The sequence below is a fragment of the Rissa tridactyla genome, chromosome 14 (assembly GCF_028500815.1).
Source record: "Rissa tridactyla isolate bRisTri1 chromosome 14, bRisTri1.patW.cur.20221130, whole genome shotgun sequence".
Classification (NCBI taxonomy): Eukaryota; Metazoa; Chordata; class Aves; order Charadriiformes; family Laridae; genus Rissa; species Rissa tridactyla.
This window is the reverse complement of record NC_071479.1, coordinates 2,750,971-2,760,063: the sequence shown is the minus strand read 5'-3', so window position 1 is coordinate 2,760,063 and position 9,093 is coordinate 2,750,971. Positions and strand designations below refer to the sequence as shown.

At 49.0% G+C, this 9,093-nt stretch overlaps 1 protein-coding gene across 2 annotated transcripts in view; it reads right to left on the bottom strand.

The window, feature by feature from the left end:
• Positions 1 to 5,892: 5,892 nt before the first annotated feature.
• The window catches only part of OLFM1 (olfactomedin 1), a 35,135-nt gene continuing 31,934 nt past the window's right edge, over positions 5,893 to 9,093 (bottom strand). For both annotated transcript variants that reach the window (XM_054221113.1, XM_054221112.1), the window contains exon 6: positions 5,893 to 7,669. In XM_054221113.1, coding sequence (XP_054077088.1) covers positions 6,995 to 7,669 — 675 coding nt within the window. In that variant the 3' untranslated portion in view covers positions 5,893 to 6,994. The remainder of the gene's footprint in view (positions 7,670 to 9,093) is intronic.

Below are 9,093 nucleotides of genomic sequence, written 5' to 3'. Positions count from 1 at the left end.
TCCCAGGGATGAGTGGGGTTTGGATCCTAAAATCGGCAAAGAGCCAGTGGCCAACCCTGCTTCCAGCAAGGAGACAGGCGCTCAGACCTGGCCTGGTATCATCATCGTCATCACCACCATCTCCTCTGTCACCACGGCTGTAGCAGAGGATAGCAGCCCGGTTTTGCTCCGTTCACTGCAAGTCCCGAATGCCTCTGGCCAGTGCTCCATCAGTGATTTGCGCAGATTCTTCCCGCTGTTTGGGGGCAAATGGTAAGAAAGGAGAAATGTGGAAGTTTGGAAACATCTCTCTGCTCCTGCCTGAGCTCTTCGATGAGCCGTCCAGCGGATGAAGGCTGCCAGCTCTCGAGCGGTGTTTGCAAGAGGAAATCTTGCTTGAGAGCACAAATATTTGGGAGGGCCTGACCTAACACCTTTTCTTCATGCAAACTCCTCCTGGGCCGCAGGACTCACCCCAACCTCATTTCTCAAAGTGAAGCCCAGCTCCCAGAGCCACCCCGTGTCCCCCGGACGCTCCCTCTCACCATGACACTCCAGAAAGCCAGATCTCTCCTTCCGTCCTTCCCCCACGTCTGCTCCCAGGTCATCTCACGCTTGTGCTTGCTCATCCCGCCAGTCGTGCAAAGCAAAGCCAAGTGCACGGTGCCACCGGCGTGTTTTCCCCGGACCTTGCTCCCGCGGCTGAGCGCAGCAGCCTGCCCAGCGCCCATGGCCAGGATCACCGGCAAATTCCTACCTAGCCGCTAATTTAAAATCCCAGCCCAGATATCGAGACTCACCCTTGCGGCTTCACATTGCAGAATTGCAATAAAACTTTAATTGAATGCCTCCTTCAAAAGGGGACCTCCCCGAGCTAATGTCAGCCCCTCGGAGTGACCCTTCGCAGCCACAGTTTGTCTATTTTATTACGGCACGCCATGGCCAATTTGATGGGAAAAGGAGACTGCTCAGTCCACAGAGAGGAAACGCTTTAACACTCATTCAAAGTGACAGTGCCCCAGTGCAATATGACTGGTAAATGATAAATTGCCACAGACGGCAGATTTATGCTTCCTTTCTGCAGGGTCCCTTGCCTGCGTTGCTGGGGGCTCGCTACGCGTGCTCGGGGAAGGACCCACGGTGCTGCTGCAGGTGCCGATCTGCCCGCAGACACCTTTGGCTTTTTGGTAGCCGGGTGCTCAGAAAGCACAAAAACGGGAAAGTACGCGCAGGAGGGCATGAAAAAAAATGATCCTGAAAGTGATGAGGTCTCTAAAAGACCAAAAAAGCCAGAGGGAGGGCGAGGAAGAGCTCAGCCCTTCTCCATGGAGAGGGAGACGATTCGCTGCAAAGCGGCCCCAAAGCCGGGAGGGTGCTGAGGGCCAGGAGGGGAGCAGCAGCCTGTGGACAAACACAGCGGCTGGAGGTGGCCCTGTGCCCCTCTCTGGGTGTCAGCCGGTGGGCTTGGGCTGCTGCTCTCTGTTCCAGCCCAAAACTGTTCCACAGGGTCATTTCTACCCCCTCTTGGAGGACAGCAAAGCCAGGAAGCCACTGGTGGCCATGGCTGCCCGCGCAGAGGATTCCTTATGTAAGCACTCCTTTGCATTCCTCTTTTCATGCTTTTTTTGGTTTTATTTGACAGATTTGCTTAAAAAACAGCGTGGGAATACAAACGACATGTTCAATACAGATCAGCTCATGGCTTTACAACATCCCAAAGAACATAAGTACCACATTATCACAAGTCCTTGGCGCGGGCTGAGAACAAAAGCCCCGCGCAGGTCGCTCCGGCGCGGCGCTGTTTGCCACGGCTCGCCCCGATCCCCCCCTACGGCTCCGCTCGGCACCAAACCCCTCAGTGGTACGTGCCCTCCTGCGATGGCCGTCCAACAAACTCTTAATGGCCATGAATTTATTCAGCCTGGCGGCCCTGGGGGCTGTTTTACAGGAGGAAGAAGCTGTTTGGGGTTAGTCAAGGCTCCCTGGGCTGGTGCCTCTTCTGCTGCAGACAAGCTGCATCCCCCCTTTACGCTCGTTGGATGCGATGGGAAGATGGCCAGCCCTTCCAAATGGCTTGGGCCCCCTTTTTAAGAGGTCTTAAGCAAATCACTTAATCCCTCTCCAGGTCAGGAGAGGGACTGCTCCACACCGACTCTGCGGATTTTGGGAACAACTCAGCCCTGGGCTTGTCAATTGGCCACCCATCTCCCCATTTTTTTGGCCACCTCCGTAAATCAGGTGAAGTCTGTGCGGCTCCATGCTTTGTAGGAGAGACCTATTTTTCTTCTGTGTTCCTATCTGGTAGCTGCACTCCTCCAGCTAACAGCTTGTGCAATGCAGTGGATATAATCCATGCCCATCTGGCTTTTATTTATTCATGACGGGCCTGATCCTGCAATGTGCTTTTGGGAGGAGCTGAGCTTTACTAATTCCTTTCTCCCCCCTCCGAAAATGGAAGGTCTCAACACCTACCGTCATCTGTAGGAACATATCCAGGGTAAATTAATATAGAGGGATGCGTACATTTGTTTTTGCAGTGCTCTAAAAGTGGAGTTATTAAGAAATCAGCCTGTAATTGCCCTCTTAATGATTCTTACTCTTCTGCACTCATTCGAAGAGAGTCATCTCTATTGTGTCAGGTATAAAAAGAGCAGCTTCATTGACATAGTTTATGACTTTATTAAAACCAAGGATTTTATATTAATAACTATCGGCTCCTCAGCTGTATTTCCCTAGTGAAGGAAATGTGTGTATTGGGGTAGGTCCAAGGCAATTTGTAAACATAGAGTATTAAAAGGCTCAACAATTCTAAAAAGTTTTAATTGGAAACTCAACAAATTGCTTTGCAACATCTTAATGCTTCAATATGGAGCTCTCAGATAATGAGGAGCTAATTAAGGGGCCAGCATTCATTTTTTTATGATAACTGTCTCCATATGGGCCCTGCATTCAGTGCTAGCAGAACTAATGAAGGTCAGAGAAGGAACAGCAAAGGAAGAAAGGAAAATTTTTAGCTCTCATGTTGTGATGATGCTAAGCAACAGTCAGTGTTTCTGCCTGGGTTTTAGGCCAGGTGCTGAGCGAGCTTCATTTAATTCAACGGGACAGTCTGTGAGCGCCATCGCAGCTCTGAGCTGCATTTCGCAGCCCACCACTGCTCCCCATGGGCTTTCCCACCGGTGGGGGAAGGATGAGCTCCATTTCCCTATGTCAGCCCCAAAAGCCAGGCTCTCCCCTCGCACAGACCCAGTCACACACCTTGGAGAAGGACAGCAACGTCACGGCGAGGAGGCGCAGGGACCTGCTTTGCCGGTGGTCAGAGCTGGCCAGACACGGAGCCGGGCTGTCGGGAGGCGTGTTCCCGTTGAACCATACCCAAAAGCCAGGCAAGCATCCTCTGGGGTGGGCAGGAGGGCTCCAGGGAGGGGGGTTGTCTCAGAGCCGAGGATAGAAAAGGACCATGGCTTGGTGATCTGCAAGAACGAGAGCAAACCCCATCAGATACCCCGTTCATCCCAAGGCAGGTACGAGCCAGCACCGGTTCAGCTGGCTCAAAGGCTGAAGGACAGCAATGTCGTGACATGCAAAATTAAATCTGTCCAATTATTTGCTCAGTTACAGAGCTGGGACTCGGCACGGCTGATGGGGCTGGGAGCAGAACCTGCGTTCTGCATCAAACCGAAACCCTCGCAAACATCTAGTACAGTGCTTTCCAATTAACCCCTTATAAAATATTAACAACACATAAACACACGTATGAAAGTATGGTCAGATGTTTCCCTGAAGTAACTCGCTGACTCCCATGACTAAATTTGGATGAGTGAGCCTCGTGCACCAAATAATTAAGTCATAGGCTATAGAAAGCAATCCTCTGGGACGTACTTGTCTTTGAATGGCTCATCCACTTGAAAAGTAATACATACCATTAAGTATATGACCATATGGCATCCATTTATAGAATATTGCACTACAGGCAAATAGGACAAAGGTACGCCCCTTAAAGCACTTTTCTTATCTCATTAACTTTGGGTACACGTTACAGAAAAGCTCCTCTGTCTTTGTTGTGTTCAAGGACATTTTGTGATGTTGAGTCTTGTCTTAAACGAGTTGCACTAGGAAAATTAGAATCTAAATGTAGCTGTGCCCTAAAGCAAACAGCATTATTTTGCCTTTCTGTAATTCAATTTATTTTTGCAGATCAATGTTTTGAAGCAAACGTATTCTTTTGTCCTCAAATCCTGCCTAATGACAAAGCTGACTTTGGGTAATTTGGCACACGGCGGTGCTTCGCTTGTGGCAGCGTGCCTGGCCGGGGCGCTGGCAGATTCGGGTGATGCCCTGCTGACGTGCTCCGGTCTACCTGAAAAATCTCCCCCAAACTGGGCAGACTGGCTGGTGACCACCTGGAGAGGTCTTAGAGAGGAGCCGTCTGGTGCTCGGGGCCATGAGCACAGCTCCGCGGCGGGCGGGCGGGCAAACCCAGAACGCAAAGCCCAGCTGCTGGGACAATAATCTGCACGGAAAAGCAACTCAGCGTGTAGTACAGCTGACAACAGCCATGATTCAAAACTCCGGCGAGACGTGCGGGAGAATCACGCCGATGCACTCGGGGAGCTGTGCAATGAGTGGGGTCAGTTGGCCGCAAAAGCCCGGCCCCTCCTGGAGCCACCAGCATCCCCCCCACTTCGATTGCAGCAGTCGCTGGATCCAGCTCTAAACCTTATAAAAACAACGTGTTCCCCTTAAATGAATTTGTACTGAAGAGATGCATTAATTAAATAGAAATGACTGCAGGTGCCTTACAGCTTGTTGGCTTAACAGATTTCTCTTGTGCGTCGAAGATCAATACTGCTGCCAATTACACCCTGGGTGTCTAGCCCCCTTTTTTAGCTTCTTGGAGGGAAACCCACTGCTAAATATCGAAGATCTCCACAAACCTGGCAGTCCAGAGCCTTGGAAATACGGTGTGTAGCAGAGAAACGGGTCCTGAGAGAGCTGTCCCCGTTCCGACTCCGGCCAGCATTTCAGTAAGAGGAGCAGTGCTGACACAGGACAGGATCTCAAATCCCTGTAACTGGCTCAAGTATCCGCATGTGGAGGATCGTTCATTGCTTGTGGTTTAATCCAGCTCTGGGAAACCACATTACATCTTTTTTTTTTTTTTTTCTTTCCCCTCCTGCTGAAGGGCCCAGCAGGGACCTTCTGCTAAGGCCGAGAGGTTGAAATCCATATGTGCAATTTGCAGCAGTCGCCAATTGCTTATATTCAATTTCCTGACCTCGGTGATCCGTGATCCTTCCAAGGGCCCTAATGCATCCATCTGCCGAGCTCGAAGCCTGAACCTCATCAGTGAATATAGCTGTTCACATACCACTGGGCTGGAAAACCATCATGCCTGATGGTGCTAAACACGGTCACCTGCTTCTCAGTTTGGAAAGGAGGTGGCAACAGTCAAACGGCACCGGAGCGAGCCCTCTGGGGCTTGCACCGGTACTAGGCAGCCCAGCTGCCCGTGAGATCCAGCTCAATGGGCTGCTTGGGTGGGCAACGAAGGCAGGACAGGTCCTGCCATAGAATTGTAGGGTCATAGAATGGTTTGTGTTGGAAGGGACCTTAAAAACCATCCAGTGCCACCCCCTGCCCTGGGCAGGGACACCTCCCACCAGCCCAGGTTGCTCCAAGCCCCGTCCAACCTGGCCTTGAACCCCTCCAGGGATGGGGCAGCCACAGCTTCTCTGGGCAACCTGGGCCAGGGGCTCACCGCCCTCACAGCAAACAATTTCTTCCCCATCTCTCATCTAAATCTCCCCTTTTTCAGTTTAAAACCGTTCCCCCTTGTCCTATTGCTCCACTCCCTGATAAAGAGTCCCTCCCTTGGTCACTTGTAGAGAGAAGACAATAAACGAAGCAGGGGAGTCTCCTAATATTTTTATTGTTCCTTAGATAACTGTGGATAGTACAAAGTTTTCCTCTTAAAAAAAATTAATTACCTTCACACTTCCATAAACAGGGCTTCCCATGGGAATCTGATGCCACAGAATTTCCACAGAAGCAATTTCCAACCACCATAATGCTATGTAGATAGTATAACAGTAAGAGAATATTCTTGTAGTTATCAACATGAAATTGGTTATCTGTGTATAAGGGTGAACACTGATCTTTTTTTTTTTTTCTTTTTAGAAACAAAACCATCATTTATTAATCCAAACTACATCATTGCATTTACAACATTCATTGCATAAACTGGACATACAAAGTTTTGCCACCTCTGGTAAATAACAGACATACATTATACAATATATTTGCTGAATACATAAGTTCAAACAATATGGGTACAACAACTTGTTCATAATACATACTTAAACCATCGTGTTTAATAGTTACTAAGACACAGATCCATGAGCTACTTCGGGTCTCAGCACAGTTAATCTAAGTGACAAGAACACAGTAGAGAGACAGTAGCTGCAATGGAAGGCGAAGAAAACTAACCTGTGATAGGTCTTGTTCAGACAGCGAGAGCTCCTCACGGGTCAGCTTGTTCTGCTTTAGAAATACAAATCACACATCCATCACAGCTGACCGCGATGTCGGGAAAATGTCCATGCAACCCACACACAGAAGAGAGCGAGTCTCCCAAGGATAAACTTTCAACAGTCATTGCCTTACTTCTTTAGTATGTACTATAGGTCTGCTATCGGAACAGAAACAAAACAAAACCCCAAACTGAAGTGGTTCTTTTAAGTGCAGTTCCAGCTGCAAGTACACGGTTATTCGTGAGTCTATAACACAGGGCCAGACTTCTAGAAATGTAGAGGTAATGCTGATCTGTCAGGTTTATGCTGAATAATCCTCCGCGATGTTGGTCTTAATTTTGGCAGCTGTTTATATATTTACTTATTTAAAGTGTGTTTCCTTGATATTAGTTTTGTTGTTGGGTTTTTTTTTAAATTAATTTCTCCCTTTTTTTCCCTTTTTTTTTTTTTTTTTCCTAAATCAGTTTCTAAACAAGGATGGACTACAACTCGTCGGACCTGATGACGTGGAAGAGGGTGACATTGTAAAGTATTTGGTGCCCGTTGTTCCAGGCATAGAGGGCCCGATCCTTGGGGTTGTAGTCCAACATGGAAATGTGCGAGTACTTGTTTTGGAAGGGGATGTCGATGTACTCGTAGGTGGAGGCGTTGGTCTGGTAGGCGTAGTGCACCTTGGTACCTCCCGAGTAGCCGTTGGTGACGTAGAGCGTGCCGCAGATGATGAAGGCCTCCCCGGCGCTGCGTTTCGGGTAGCTGGTGTTCCAGGTCTGGAGGCTCTGCAGGGTGTTGGGGTCCAACTTGCTGATGACGATGTTGCCCGCGTTCTGGTTGGTGGCGTAGACGGCCCACAGCCCGTTCTCGTCCACCATGAGGTCAATGTCCGAGTGGCCACCCCAGGCGTAGTGGTACATGTTGTTGTAGCCGGCATAATCCAGGCTGCGAGTCTTGAGAATGGTCTCTGTTTTCAAGTCAAACCTGATAATTATGTGGCTTTGGTATTTATTGAAATAGATAGAGCCATTGTAGACCACTTGACCGGTGCCTGACCACGGGTGAGGGAGACGGTGAGAGGTAAAATTGTCAGTATTCATGAAATCTGCCATGGATTTATATTCGCGGACGAAGCGGTTGTTGTGGTAGCTGTCCATGTACCAGACCTGGGCGAGCAACAGAAACACGTGGGGTTAGAAAAAGAGCAGAGACGCGGCTGAGCCCTTTGCGCATCACCCTAGAAACTGAGCTGGGACCAAAACCCAGAGCGAGGAATCCAACCTGTGGGAAAATGATGTGTCCAACACCTGCCACCTACGCCCAGAAATAAACCCAATTTTTGGAACCTCAAATCGGCCATTAAATCAACTAAATAGCAACGCTTTCCTGGGGAGTAACCTGGTATTTCCCCAGAAACCTGTGGCTGTAACAGATTCCTTGGGAGTGCTGCGTGATGGACATCGTCCTTCCAGAGGGCAATTAACATCTTTTCTCTGGCTAAACCCAGCATATTATGTTGATGCCGCTTTTTTTGTTTCCCGTGAGCTCCACCGCGGTAGCGCTCAGTAAATGATAGCAGCTGCTGCGCAAAACTCCGTTAATTTGGCATGCAGAAGCGATGGATGCAATCGCTCATTGTCAAGGAAATTCAGGCAAAGTCCATATTGGTTTAAAAATCCTACACTTCCGCATCAAAAGCTGAAACCAAGGCTGCTAAAACGTACGAGACAAAGACATCAAAATCTTGCTATCGGTAGATGGGGGAGAGATTTTTAGATCATCATTTAAGCGTCAGTTCACTAGGGACGCTGTCTAGACTCCTTCAAAAAAAAAAAAAGCTTTTGTCATATGAAACTAATTCCGAAGCAAATGACAAAGCTGTGCAGTTAACATCAAGAAGAAATATCCAGCCAGTGAGTGACATTCCGAATGCAGTTGCTGCCTAAAACTAAGATAGCTGCTTTCTGTAGAAACTCTTTAGGAAGGAGAAAAAGTAAATTAAAATAGCAAGAGGGAAGCCTTTACGGGTGCAGATTTGGGTAACGTGGTAGCGCAAATTCTTTTGCAAAATCTGACGGTACCCTCTCTGCAACATGGCTCTCCCTTAGGAGAGCAGACAAACATTTCCACACGGTGTGAGCACGTAAACTGCTTTTTGGCTGCTGTATTTGAAAGGCCGAGGGGGGTCTGCAAAAACTTAGTGGGGAAAGTGCAGCCCCGCCTCGTTACCCCCCTGGAAACACTGCAGAGGCGGGGAATGGACGTGTGGCAGATGGCCCTGACCGTCACACCTCCACCGTGGGCTTGGGGGTGGCTGCAAAAGCACCGGAGAAAAACCAGGCGCCCGGGGCTGAGAAGAGCCTGCAGCCTGGGAGAGCTTCTGCTGTCAGACCTGGCGCTGGAGAGCATCCCCGCTTCACGCAACGCCTGCATTCAACTACACCAGCTTGGGAAATCACAAAAAAAACCCCTAAACCACCCAGAAAACCAATTGTCTCTCTGCTGCTCCCATTTCATTATTTGGTATTAAAAATTTACGCATGCCCATGCATTGTGCTCAGTTTTTAGAGAGACAAAGAGAAGCCTGGAA